The sequence below is a fragment of the Cetorhinus maximus genome, unplaced genomic scaffold (genome assembly GCF_964194155.1).
Source record: "Cetorhinus maximus unplaced genomic scaffold, sCetMax3.hap1.1 HAP1_SCAFFOLD_1465, whole genome shotgun sequence".
Classification (NCBI taxonomy): domain Eukaryota; kingdom Metazoa; phylum Chordata; class Chondrichthyes; order Lamniformes; family Cetorhinidae; genus Cetorhinus; species Cetorhinus maximus.
The window spans coordinates 847-15,084 of record NW_027597406.1 but is presented as its reverse complement, the minus strand read 5'-3'; the positions used below and the strand labels follow the sequence as shown (position 1 = coordinate 15,084).

The following is a 14,238-nucleotide window of genomic DNA, read 5'->3' as shown; positions in this document are numbered from 1 at the left end:
ACACACACAAACGCATACACACACACACACAAACGCACACACAAACACATACACTCTCACATACACACGTGCACAAAAGCACACACACACACACATACACACACACATCAGACACACAAAAACATGGATTTTAAGGGTGGGATAGGCTGGTTCAATAGCACCAATTCCAGAGTACAGGATTTGTTGGGTTGATTTTGATCGATGTCTTCCAAACTCCTTTCAGTCCTTTGTTGACAACACGAGGTGGTCTTCCAGCACTTTCAGTATTTAGCTCACTGGTTGAGCACTTGCCTCTCAGTGTCTGTAACAGTGATTTTCCCCCTTTTCCTTTTTATTGGGGTTTCCTCAGAGCAGGTTGTAGAGATATGAGGAAAAGAGATTTTAGATGTTTTCTCTTTGCAGGCCAGGAGCTTTCTGCTACATTGCTACCACACAAAAACCCGGTCACCTGGTCAGAGGCCTATTAAAATGCTGTTGCCAGGCAGCTCCTTTGGTCCAGGACTCCTTTCTGGCTCCATCCTGTCTTTCATGGCACACTCTGTTCTAGGACTGCAACTTTGTAAATATCTCTCATCCTGTTAGACCATAAGACAATAACATGTAGGAGCAGAAGTAGGCCATTTGGCCCATCGAGTCTGCCCCACCATTCAATGAGATCATGACTGACCTGATAATCCTCAACTCCATTCCCCTGCCTTGTCCCCAAAAACCCTTGATTCCCTCACTGATTAAAAATATGTCTATCTCAGCCTTGAATATATTTAATGACCCAGCCTCTACAGCCTCTGCGGTAAAGACTTCCACAGATTCACTACCCTCTGAGAGAAGAAATTCCTCCTCATCTCCGTTTTAAATGAACAACCCCTTACTCTGAGATTATGCCCTCTGGTCCTAGGCTCTCCCACAAAGGGAAACAACCTCTTAGCATCTACCCTGTCAATCCCCCTAAGAATCCTATATGTTTCAATAAGGTCGCCTCTCATTCCCCTGAGCTCCAATGAGTACTGGCCCAACCAACTCAACCTCTCCTCATAAGAAAATCCCTCCATCCCCGGGATCAACCTAATGAACCTTCTCTGGGCTGCCTCCAATGCCAGTATATCTTTCCTTAGGTAAGAGAACCAAAACTGTTCACAGTGTTCTAGGTGTGGTCGAACTAGCGCCTTGTGTAGATTTAGCAAGACTTCCTTATTTTTATACTCCACTCCCTTTGAAATAAAGGCCATCATTCCATTTGCCTTCCCTATTACCTGCTGAACTTGTATGGTAGCTTTTTGTGATTCATGCACAAGGACTCCCAAATCCCTCTGTGCTGTAGTTTCTGCAGTCTTTCTCCATTTAAATAATATTCAGCTCCTCTGTTCTTCCTGCCAAAGTGCATAACCGCACATTTTCCCACATTATATTCCACCTGCCAAGTTTTTGCCCACTCACCTAACCTGTCTATATCCCTCTGTAGACTCTTTGTGTCATCCTCACCACTTGCCCTCCCGCTTATTTTTGTGTCATACGCAGACTTGGCGATCGTACATTCACTTCTGTCATCCAAGCCACTAGTATGTATTGTAAATAATTGTAGCCCCAGCACTGGTTCCTGTGGCACTCCACTAGTTACAGGTCGCCATCCCGAAGATGTCCCCCTTATCCCAACTCTCTGTCTTCTATTAGTTAGCCAGTCCTCCATCCATCCTAATATACTACCCCCAAAACCATAGGCTCTTATCTTATTAAGTAGCCTTATGTGCGGTACCTTATCGAACACCTTCTGGAAACCCAACTATATTACATCTACTGGTTCCCCTTTATCTATACTGCTTGTTACCTCCTCAAAGAATTCCTATAAATTTGTCAGGCATGATTTCCCCTTCATGAAGTCATGCTGACTCTGCTTGATTAGATTTTGCATTATTACATCCTTTATAATAGACTCTAACAGTTTCCCAATGACAGATGTTAAGCTAACTGACCTATAGTTACTCGTCTATTGTCTCCCTCCCTTTTTGAATAAGGGTGTTACATTGGCAGTTTTCCAATCCTCTGGGACTTTTCCAGAACCTAAGGGTTCTTGGAAGAATACTACCTGTGCATCCACTATCTCTGCAGCTACTTTCTTTAATATCCTAGGATGCAACCCATCTGGTCCAGGGGACTTATCGGCCTTTAGCCCCATTAGTTTCCCAGGTACTTTTTCTCTAGTGATAATTATTGCGTATATTTCCTACCCCCGCCTTTTGCCCCCTGATTATTTAGTATATTTGGAATGCTATTAGTATGTTCTACTGTGAAGACCAAAGAAAAGTATTTATTCAGCTCCTCTGCCATTTCTTGGTTCCCCATTATTATTTCCCCAGCCTCATTCTCTAAGGGGCTTAGGTTCACTTTAGCCATTCTTTTCCTTTTTACATATTTAAAGAAGCTCTTACTGTCCGCTTTTATGTTACTTGCTAGATTACCCTTATTTTCTCCCTCTTCATTATTTTTTTTTTGTCATCTTGTGTTGGTTCCAGTAGGCGTGCCTTTCACACTGCAGCCATTGTAGTTTTAAATCCACAGTCCAACAGAAATGGAGAAAAATAAAAAGGGATATGTTCTTTACAGTAGAAAGGGAATAAGGCTCTGCCTTGAGAATTAAAACAAAAATGAATAAGCCTGACTTAGGTCCAAAGTTTAATCTCGTAAGAAAAACTGCCTGTACCATCAAATCTTTCTTTGCCAAATGCAAAAATCTACTTTACAACATTCCAAAGTGCGTTGTAAACATTTACAGTTTAGTCACTTTGACAGAGGCACAAACAGCAGCCAATGTGTGCTCATAAAGAGCAATGAAATAAATAAATAAGCAGAACAAGGCAGGATAGGAGGTAAAGTTGGGGAGTTCCTTTTCCATCCCAAGACCCGGTAGCAAAAGCTTGGTTGCGACTTGAAATTTACTGGGACAAAGGGTCAGGATGGGTTTATGAAGTTTTCAGGTCAATTGTAACCATAAACTCAGGCAGTGATTTGCAGTTTAACGCAGGTTATACCACCTGTGTCAATACCTGGACAACAGGGAGCACGCATGCAGCGTTGATCTTTTTATCTTCAGGCTTCTCTCCCTTGTCTCTTGTCTTATTTGTTCTTGTCTCCGGACTTTGACTCCTCAGCCGCACAGGAACCAATTAACCTTCGCCCCCGCACCCCCCCCGACTCACTCCAATCATCCACAGCCCCCACGTCTGAGCATACGTTCCTTGACCGACCAGTCATCTTTCACCATCGTGTAATGTTTTTGAAATCCGTCAGTGTTCGACTGTCTCTTATCTCAGGGCTTCAAGATCCTTACCTTGTAGAGAGACCTAGACAGTCCCGTTTGCAGCAAGGCCTGGACAATACCCAGGCTTGGGCTGATAATCGGCCAGTAACAGTCGCGACACACAAGTGTCAGGCAATGACCATCTCCAACAAGGGAGAATCTAACCATCGCCCCTTGACGTTCAATGACATTTCCATCACTGAATCCCCCCCACTAACAACACCCTGGGGGTTACCATTGACCAGAAACTGAACTGGACCAGCCATATAAATACTGTGGCTACAAGAGCAGGTCGGAGGCTGGGAATCCTGCGGAGAGTCACTCACCTCCTGACTCCCCCCAAAGCCTATCCACCATCTACGAGGCACAAGTCAGGAGTGTGATGGGACACTCCCCCCACTTGCCTGGATGAGTGCAGCTCCCACAACACTCGAGAAGCTCGACACCATCCAGGACAAAGCAGCCCCGCTCGATCGGCACCCCATCCACCAACATTCACTCCCTCCACCACCGACGCACAGTGGCAGCAGTGTGTGTACCATCTACAAGATGCACTGCACCAACTCACCAAGGCTGCCTTCGACAGCACCTTCCAAACCCATGGCCGCTACCATCTAGAAGGACGAGGGCAGCAGACGCACGGGTAACACCACCACCTGGAAGATCCCCTCCGAGCCACTCACCAACCCGACTTGGGAATATATCGGCCGTTCCTTCACTGTCGCCGGGTCAAAATCCTGGGGAACTCTCTCCCTAACAGCACGGTGGGTGTACCTACACCACAGGGACTGCAGCGGCTCAAGAAGGCGGCTCACCTACCACCTTCTCAAGGGGGTAATTAGGGGATGGGCAACAAATGCTGGGCCCAGCCCAGCGACGCCCACATCCCGCGAACGAATTAACCAAAAAAACACATTCCAAAGCCGCGTTTTCACACGGTCCTGTGGCCCTTCCCGCATCCGGTCTCAATGTCCCGGCTTTCCTCAGTGAGCGAGCTCTCTATAAACCTTGATGGAACTTTCCCACGCCCCCAACGCCTGTCCTGGACCGGGCCCTAAGCCTTCCCTCTTCACCACAGATGTGACGGGACGCCAGGAAGGACATCTAACAAAGTCGTGTCGGCCTGCAATAAAGTTAATTTTAAAAATTAGCATTCCGGTTAACGACCTGGTGATCCTACAGCGCTGTACGGGCACACAGGCGGACGCTGCGCACCGCTCTGAACGGAGTCGCTGCAGCGCGGCCTGAGGAGAGGGCGTAAGGGACTCCGAGGAGCAGCTCAGTGGGAAAACTGGCTAAAAGCACCACTCGTGATTTTGTTTCAAACCTGTCGAGGACCCTCCAAGCCCGTTAGAAGTCATTCAGGTCCACGACTGTTCAGGCTCCCCAGGTTAAGCTCTCTCAGGGAGACCGGGCTCATCATGTGGGTTTCATTTTGCTTAAAGGGAGAAGCAAGTGCGCCTGGCGCCCGTCTCCAGGGGTTGTCGGGTGGAGCCAGGTGTTCCTGACTCCTGTCGGTGCCCACCCTAGCGGCGGGCGACGACCTGGCATAACCTGCGGGAAAGGAATGGCCACGCTGGGATAGCACAGCGTCGAGCCTCCTAGTGAGCGGTGTGTGAACACAAGTGCCAAAGCATTGCTCCAATTAAAATCAGAGGAAGATATGTGCAGCAGATGTTCATCCAGCAGGGTGAGGATGACTGGCTGTGCAACTGTACAGAGTCACTGTTTATTCGGCAGGGTGAGGATTACTGACTGTGTAACTGTACAGAGTCACTGTTTATTCAGCAGGGTGAGGATTACTGACTGTAACTGTGCAGAGTCACTGTTTATTCAGCAGGGTGAGGATTACTGACTGTGTAACTGTACAGAGTCACTGTCTATTCAGCAGGGTGAGGATTACTGACTGTGTAACTGTACAGAGTCACTGTCTATTCAGCAGGGTGAGGATTAAGGTGCCACCTCAAAGTTTATTATGGAAAATAAAAGCTCACGGTGTAGAGGGGTAACATATTAGCATGGATAGAAGATTGGCTGGCTGGCAGAAAACTGAGTGTGTGTAAATGGGTCTTTTTCTGATTGGCAGGATGTGCTGAGTGGCGTCCCACAGGGGATCTGTACTGGGGACTCAACTTTTTACAATTCACATCAGTGACTTAGATGAGGGGAGTGAAGACATGGTTGCTAAATTTGCAGATGACACAAAGATAGGTAGGAAAGTAGGTTGTGAAGAGGACATGAGGAGGTTGCAGATGGAAAGCGATAGGTTGAGTGAGTGGACGGACAGAGATGTGGCAAATGGAGTTTAATGTGGGAAAATGTGAAGTTGTTCACTTTGGCAGGAAGAATAAAAAAGCAGAGTATTACTTAAATGGAGAACGGCTGCATAATTCTGAGGTGCAGAGGGATCTGGGCGTTCTAGTACATGAGTCACAAAAAGTGTGTCTGCACGTACAGCAAATCATTAAGAAGGCTAATGGAACGCTATCCTTTATTGCGAAAGGGATTGAACATAAAAGTAAGAATGTTGTGCTTCAGTTGGTGAGACTGTACCTTGAGTACTGTGTGCAGTTTTGGTCTCCTTATTTGAGGAAGGATGTGAATGCGTTGGAGGCGGTTCAGAGGAGGCTTACCGGATTGACGCCCGGAATGAGCGGGTTGTCTTATGGGGAGAGGTTGGACAGACTGGGCTTGTTTCCACTGGAGTTTAGCAGAGCGAGGGGGCGATTTGATTGAAGTTTACAAGACCCTGAGCGGCCTCGACAAGATGGACGTGGAAAGGAAGTTTCCTCTTGTGGGTGAGTCCAGAACTGGGGGGGGGGGGTCACTTTTAAAATTAGGGGGGGTCGCCCTTTTAGGACAGAGATGAGGAGAAATGTTTTCTCTCTCTGAGGGGTTGTGCGACTTTGGAACTCTCTGCCTCAGGAGGCGGGGAGGCGGGGTCTCTGCCTCAGGAGGCGGGGAGGCGGGGTCTCTGCCTCAGGAGGCGGGGAGGCGGGGTCTCTGCCTCAGGAGGCGGGGAGGCGGGGTCTCTGCCTCAGGAGGCGGGGAGACGGGGTCTCTGCCTCAGGAGGCGGGGAGGCGGGATCTCTGCCTCAGGAGGCGGGGAGGCGGGGTCTCTGCCTCAGGAGGCGGGGAGGCGGGGTCTCTGCCTCAGGAGGCGGGGTGTCTGCCTCAGGAGGCGGGGAGGCGGGGTCTCTGCCTCAGGAGGCGGGGAGACGGGGTCTCTGCCTCAGGAGGCGGGGGAGGCGGGGTCTCTGCCTCAGGAGGCGGGGGAGGCGGGGTCGCTGAATATTTTTAAGGCGGAGGTAGATGGATTCTTGTATGGCAAGGGCTTTGTTATGGACAAAGAAATTGACAAGCTGCAAAATAATGTTTTGGATTGGGGGAGAGTGGATTTTAGTAAAATAAGGCAGGATCTGGCCAAGGTAGACTGGGAACAGCTACTTGTGGGGAAATCTACAGAGGCGCAGTGGGGGGTGTTCAAAAAGGAAATGGGGAGGGTATAGGCTCAACATGTTCCCTCTCGGGTGATAGGAAGGAGTAACAAGCCCAGAGAACCATGGATGGCCAGAGATATTCAGGTTACGATGAGAAGGAAAAGAGAGGCTTTTAACAGGTACAAGGGAAGCAAATCAGCGGAGGCATTAGTGGAGTACAGAAAGTGCAGGATGGAGCTTAAGAAAGCAATTCGGAGAGCAAAGAGGGGATATGAGAAAGCTCTGGCTGGTAAAAGTAAGGAAAATCCCAAGATATTCTATAAGTATATCAATGGGAAGAGGATAACCAGGGAAAGAGTAGGGCCCATAAGGGACCAAGGGGGCAATCTATGGGTGGAGCCAGAGGATATTGCTAGAGTATTGAATGAATACTTCACATCCGTCTTCACCCAAGAGAATGAGAATGAAGGTATCGAACTCGGGGAGAGAGACTGCGAGGTTCTTAAGCAAATTGATATCGGGAGTGACAAGGTATTGGAGATGTTGGCAGGCTTAAAAGTGGACAAATCTTCATGTCCGGATGATTTGTGTCCCAGACTGCTGAGGGAGGCAAGGGAGGAGATCGCAGGGGCTCTGACCCAAATTTTTAATTCCTCTCTGGCCACAGGGGAGGTGCCAGAGGACTGGAGAACAGCTAATGTGATTCTGCTATTTAAGAAGGGTTGTAGAGATAAGCCAGGGAACTACAGGCCAGTGAGTCTCACGTCAATGGTAGGGAAACTATTGGAGAAAATTCTGAAGGAGAGAATCCATCTCCACTTGGAGAGGCAAGATTTGATCAGGGATAGTCAGCATGGCTTTGTCAGAGGGAGGTCATGCCTAAGAAATTTGATTGAATTTTTTGAGGAGGTGACCAGGTGTGTAGATGAGGGTAGTGCAGTTGATGTAGTTTATATGGATTTCAGCAAAACCTTTGACAAGGTCCCACATGGGAGACTTATAAAGAAGGCAAATGCACATGGGATGCAGAGTAATTTGATAAGGTGGAGTCAAAATTGGCTTAGTTGTAGGAGACAGAGTTGATGACAGAAGGATGCTTTAGTGACTGGAAGCCAGTGTCCAGTGGCGTACCACAGGGATCAGTGCTGGGTCCCCTATTATTTGTCATTTATATAAATGACATAGGTGACTACGTGGGGGGTAGGATTAGTAAGTTTGCGGATGACACAAAGATTGGCTGGGTGGTTAACAGTGAGGTTGAGTAGTCTTGGGCTACAGGAAGATATAGAAGGAATGGTCAAATGGGCAGATAAGTGGCAGATGGAATTTAACCCTGGAATGTGTGAGGTGATACACTTTGGAAGCAGTAATTTGACAATGAAGTATTCAATGAACGGCATGACACTAGGAAGTTCTGAGGAACAAAGGGACCTTGGCGTGTGTGTCCATAGATCTCTGAAGGTGGAGGGGCATGTTAGTGGGGTGGTGAAAAAGGCATATAGGACACTTTGCCTTTATCAATCGAGGCCATAGATTACAAAAGTAGGGAGGTCATGTTGGAGTTGTATAGAACCTAGGTGAGGCCACAGCTGGAGTACTGTGTGCAGTTCTGGTCGCCACATTATAGGAAGGATTGTGATTGCACTGGAGGGGGTGCAGAGGAGATTCACCAGGATGTTGCCTGGGATGAAACATTGAAGTTATGAAGAGAGGTTGGATAGACTTGGGTTGTTTTCGTTGGAGCAGAGAAGACTGAGGGGTGACCTGATCGAGGTGTTCAAGATTATGAGGGGCATGGACAGGGTGGATAGGGAGCAGCTGTTCCCCTTAGTTGAAGGGTCAGTCACGAGGGGACATAAATTCAAGGTGAGAGGCAGGAGGTTCAGGGGGAATGTGAGGAAAAACTTTTTTACCCAGAGGGTGGTGAGGGTCTGGAATGCGCTGCCTGGGAGGGTGGTGGAGGCGGGTTGCCTCACATCCTTTAAAAAGTACCTGGATGAGCGCTCAGCACGTCCTAACATTCAAGGCCATGGGGCCGAGCGCTGGTCAATGGGATTAGGTAGGTAGGTCAGGTGTTTCTCACGTGTCGGTGCAGACTCGATGGGCCGAAGGGCCTCTTCTGCACCGTGAGATTCTGTGATTCTAGCATTGTGTGAAGGGATTCGAAGGTGATCGGGGGTAGATGGAAAGTGGAAATCGAAACATAAGATTGGCCATGATCTTATTGAATGGCAGAGAAGGGCTTGAGGGGCCGAATGGTCTACTCCTGTTCCTATTCCGTATGCCCTGACGTCCTTGTGAAGCGTGGGGCGAATCAGGAAATTCTCCGGCAGAGTGGGAGACTGGGAACTCTGGGACGGGAAGCTGTTGCTCAGACTAACAGGAAGTTTGTTCCCACAGGAAACCCTACTCCTGCTCCTGAAGAGCCTGCCCATGGGATGTTTCTTCAACGTGTACGGATTTGGGAGCCACTTCAGATCTTTCTTCCCGTAAGTAGGCATTTAAGGCGGGAAACCAGGGAGGGCGCAGGTGGAATTGTTAGCACGGGGACAGGTGGCCTCGAGGGGGCAGGCCTGGGGACTGACCTTTGACCCTCTGAGAGAGAGGGGTGAGGGGCGTCTCTCCCTCTGATGGCGAATGGGATGAAGAACCAGCCGGTCAGATGGCGACCCTGACCGACGCCAAGTTGTCATCTCTCGACTGAAGGAATGGGGTTGCGGCAGAAGGAAGGGCGTGCGGGGTGGGGGGGCGGGGTGGTGGGGGAGCGACGAGGGTGGGAAGGCCTGGGGAAGACAGACTGATAAACCCTGAACCCCAGCGCCTCAGTTACAGCAGTGACCTCATGAGTCCGCTGTTGCTCTTCCCTCTAAACTGTGTTGTGGACCTGTAAAGAGTCACTGTTTATTCAGCAGGGTGAGGATTACTGACTGTGTAACTGTGCAGAGTCACTGTTTATTCAGCAGGGTGAGGATTACTGTCTGTGTAACTGTACAGAGTCACTGTTTATTCAGCAGGGTGAGGATGACTGACTATGTAACTGTACAGAGTCACTGTTTATTCAGCAGGATGAGGATTACTGACTGTGTAACTGTGCAGAGTCACTGTTTATTCAGCAGGGTGAGGATTACTGACTGTGTACCTGTAAAGAGTCACTGTTTATTCTGCAGGTTAAGGATTACTGACTGTGTAACTGTACAGAGTCACTGTTTATTCAGCAGGGTGAGGATTACTGACTTTGTAACTGTACAGAGTCACTGTTTATTCAGCAGGGTGAGGATGACTGTCTGTGGAACTGTACAGAGTCACTGTTTATTCAGTGCTACCCTCTCATTATTGTCTCTCTCTCTCTCTTTGCCTCTCTCGTGCAGCGAGAGTGTCGAGTACAATCAGGAGTCGATGCAGAAGGCACTGGAGAAACTGAAGGGTGTGGGTGCGGACATGGGCGGCACAGAGATCCTCCAGCCCCTCACCGCCATTTACAGCAAGCCCTGTAAAGCCGGGCACCCGCGGCAGGTAATGGCTGAGAATGAACCTGCCAGGGCGTCGCTGAACCTGGTCTAGTTGGCGCTGGAAGAGTTGCTAACAGTTTGGTCATCTGAATAGAGCCAGTTTCCATCCCCCACCACTGTCATGAGGCAAGATTCCCCCCCCCCCCGCCACCCCCAACAACCTTCACCCCTAAAACAAAGATGCTTTCCTCATTTATCATATTGTCTGATGCGAATATCTAGGGTCATGTGAGTTAGATGGTGGCCTTGTGGTGATGTCACTGGATGAGTCATCCAGGTGCCCCGGCCTAACGCTTTGGGGGAAGGGGTGGGGAAAGGGTTCAAATCCCACCCACGGGGCAGGCGATGGAATTTAAATTCAATTTGATAAAAATCTGGAATCATGAAGCCAGTTTCAGTCACGGGCTCTGTGACAACCGTCATCAATTGTCGTTAAAAAAACCCCATCTGGTTCGCTCATGTTCCCCTTTAGGGAAGGGAAATCTGCCATCCTTACCCAGTCTGGTACCCACGCACCTGATTCCAGACCCCTTCCCACCCCACCCCCCACAATAACGTGGTTGACTCCTTAACTTGCCCCCCTCTGAAATGGCCGAGTGAGCCATTCAGTTCAAGGGTCAATTCGGCATGGGCAACAGATGCTGGGGCCTTGCCAGCGATGCCCATATCCTGGGAAAGAATAAAGGAAAAAGCCCAAACTCCCCCAACCAGCAGAAATACCTTCTCTCTCTCTCTGCCTCTCTCCCTCTGCCCCTCTCCCTCTCTCTCTCTCTCTCTGCCTCTCTCTCTCTGTCTGTCTGTCTCTCTCTCTGTCTCCCACTCTCTCTCTGTCTTTCTCTCTCACTCTCTGTCTCTCTCACTCTCTGTCTCTCTCTCTCTCTGTCTCTTTCCCTCTGTCTCTCTTTCTGTCGCTCTCTCTCTCTCACTCTCTGTCTCTCTCTCTTTCTCTGTCTCCCTCTCTGTCTCTCTCTCCCTGTTTCTCTCTCTCTCTCTATGTCTCTCTCTCTATGTCTCTCTCTCTCTCTCTGTCTCTCTCTCTCTCATTCTCTGTCTCCCTCTCTGTCTCTCTCTCTCTGTCTCTCTCTTTCTGTCTGTCTCTCTCTCTGTCTCTCTCTCTCTCCCTCTCCTTCTCTCTCTCCCCCTCTCTCTCTCTCTGTCCCATCAGTTCCCGTGATATCTCTTAAAAATTTCAGTCAGATCACCCCTTTGCCCTTCTGGATTCCAGGGACCGGAACCCGAGCAGGTGGCATCTCCCCTCGGGACCGAACCCTCGGGAGGACCAGGTATCGATCCGGTGAATCTGCACCGCCCTCCCCACGCGGGGCAGCCGGCGCAGTTTAAATTCAATTAATAAAATCCAGAACTATGAAGCCAGTTTCAGTCACGGGGACCGTGACAACCGTCAATCGATGGTCGTGAGAAAAAAAACCCCATCTGGTTCAGTAATCTGGAAATCCGCCGTGCTTACCCGGTCTGGCCTACATGTGACTCCGGACCCCCAGCAACGTGTGGTTGGCGCTCAAACACCCCTCTGAGACCCCCGAGCGAGCCACTCCCTTCAAGGAGGCAATTAGGGGTGGGGGTGGGGGTGGGGGGAGGTGGGCAACAGATGCTGGGGTCTCGCACACAATGCCCCACGTACCGTAAAAAAGGAATCGAAAGCTGTGGCGATTTGATTTCATTGTTGGTAAACGGACTGAGGGCCGAGCAGGGATAGGGCAGGGTGGGGACGCGCCTTCTGAATGGCTTTAAGCAGTAAGAGGCCGGAAGGGATTGGGGGATCCTCGGGCGTGTCCCGGGACGGCGGGGCGGGGTGGGGTGGAGCAAGTAGACACTCCCCAACACCGACGCGCAACATCACGGCCACACGCCCTCCCCACTAACCTCTTCCCCCCCCCACCCCACCACCCCCCCTTGGCTTTTCCAGCTCTTCGTTTTCACCGACGGCGAGGTGTCGAACACGAAGGCGGTGATCGCCGAGGTTCGGAAGCACGCCCCCAGTCACAGGTAACGGGAGCCTGTGTGTCCGGGGGATGGGCGGCGTGGTGCGGCGGCGCTGGGCCGTTGGGTGGGGTGGGGAGGGGAGGGGAGGGGAGGGGTACGCCCAAGCTGTCCCGATTCGCGCCTGCAGGTGGGGACCCCGAGTGGCGCGGAAGCGAATAAAGGTAAAAGCGAAGCCCCGCTGGTGCTTTGGAGAACGCGGCCCTCCATTTGGCGTTTGTACCTCCCCTCCGAGGAGCCTCGGCTTGTACCTTGTCCTCACGCCCTTGCCTTCGGACGGCGCTGGCCTTCATTCCGCTATTAACACCTACTCTTGGCGAGCACTTTGTTTCTTTAACACTATCGTCACTACATTCCCTTTGCCCGCGGTTCCATGACATCTTTGTCATTTGATCTTCTAACCTATCCCTGACCCTCCCCCCGCCCGCCCACCACCCCCACCCAAACCCCCCCACCCCACACCACCCCCCCCCCCCCCCCCCACCCCTCACACCCGGCCTTTCTACAACAGCCTAAAACCCGTCACATTCTGACCTCCCGTCAGACCTGAGAAAGGGTCACACGGACTCGAGACGTTAACTCCCGTCTCCGCCTCTCCGCGGGCGCTCGCCAAAACGTTTCCCAGGTCAGGGTCGAAGGCCGGTTCCCCTCGGCCTCGACTGACCTCCTCCTGACCCTCCCCTGCCGCCTCTCCCCGCCCCACCTCTCCCCCCCGCCCCTCGGTTCTTCACCCCGACGTCTCCTCGACTGCTCCCGAAAGCGCCCGTTCTTGCCCTTGCCCTTGACCTCCCGCTGGCCTCTCAGCCCTCATCGGACCCTCAGGACGACGCGGGCTGGAGTCCCCAGCGCAGGGACGTCGCGCTCCAGGGCCAGCACCTCAAGGGGCCAGTGCCGGGGCCTCGCCGGAGGGTCCGCCTGTCGAGGGAAGGTCAAGCCGAGGGGGCGCCGTGCCCGTCCTCTCTCTCTCTCCCCGGTGGGCGTTAGAGATTCCCGTGGCCCCCTATTTGGAAGGAGAGCAATGGTGGCGGCTGAGGGGGTGGCGGGGTGAGGGTGGAGGTGGGGTGGGGGTGGGGTGGTGGCAAAGGGGGAGGAAGGGGAAGAGTCCTCCCCGGTGTCCTGAGCCCAACATTTAACCCTCGACCAACACCACTAAAAACAGGTGACCTGATCGCCGCCACCTTGCTGTTGGCGGGATCTTGCTGTGCGCCCGTCGAATCCTACGCGGCGACTGGACCACCTGCTGCTTCACCGGCTGTAAACCCTGTTTGCTGAGGGGGTGAAAGTGGGTGCGGGGAGAGAGGGTGGTGGGTTGGGGGGGTGGGGAGCGTGGTTGTGTATAACGTGCCAGCAGGAAAAGGGCAATGGAGAGGGGGGTCTATCCCAGAATGCACCGCGGCAGTGAAAGCCCCCCCTATTGATGCTATAGAAGCAGAAAGAAGGCCCCACAATCGAGTCTCCACCCCACCTCCCACCCACCCTCGCCGTCCCCCCTGTCCCCCGCCCACACAAACCCGGCCGCTCTCCTCTGAACCGCCTGATTCTTTTCCCCCCCACCTTCCCCAGGTGCTTTTCCTTCGGGATCGGCCAGGGGGCCTCGACTGATCTCATCAAAGGCATCGCCAAGGCCGCCTCGGGGAGCTACGAGTTTATCACCGGGAAGGAGCGGATGCAGCCAAAGGTACCGAAATCTGGGAATAGTGACGGGGATCGTGGGGGCGGGGGGGGGGGGGGGGCGGAGGAGGGAGGGGTGAGGGGGGATTGGGGTGTACCCCTGAACCTGGACAGTTGAGCGGGTGGGGGGTGGGGAGGGGTGGGGGGGTGGGGGTGGGGGCGGCGGGGGGGGTGGCGAGCCCTGAGCCTGGACAGTGACTTGGGAGGGGACTCCCCTATGCCTCCCCCCTGTCCCCCCGTCGAAACCCTGACTGAGAATGCTGAGTCAGAATTATGGGGGAGGTGGTGACGGAGTGGTCATGTCACTGGGCTAGTAATCCGGAGG

The 14,238-nt window shown here is 52.0% G+C and overlaps 1 protein-coding gene across 1 annotated transcript in view; it reads left to right on the top strand.

The window, feature by feature from the left end:
• The window catches only part of LOC144676259 (von Willebrand factor A domain-containing protein 5A-like), a gene marked incomplete at its 3' end in the record, with an annotated part of 32,851 nt that extends 18,900 nt beyond the window's left edge, over positions 1-13,951 (top strand). The window contains exons 8-11 of the mRNA XM_078536738.1: positions 9,133-9,221; positions 10,101-10,245; positions 12,169-12,248; positions 13,806-13,951. Of these exons, the coding sequence (XP_078392864.1) occupies positions 9,133-9,221; positions 10,101-10,245; positions 12,169-12,248; positions 13,806-13,951 (460 nt within the window). The remainder of the gene's footprint in view (positions 1-9,132; positions 9,222-10,100; positions 10,246-12,168; positions 12,249-13,805) is intronic.
• Positions 13,952-14,238: the final 287 nt, after the last annotated feature.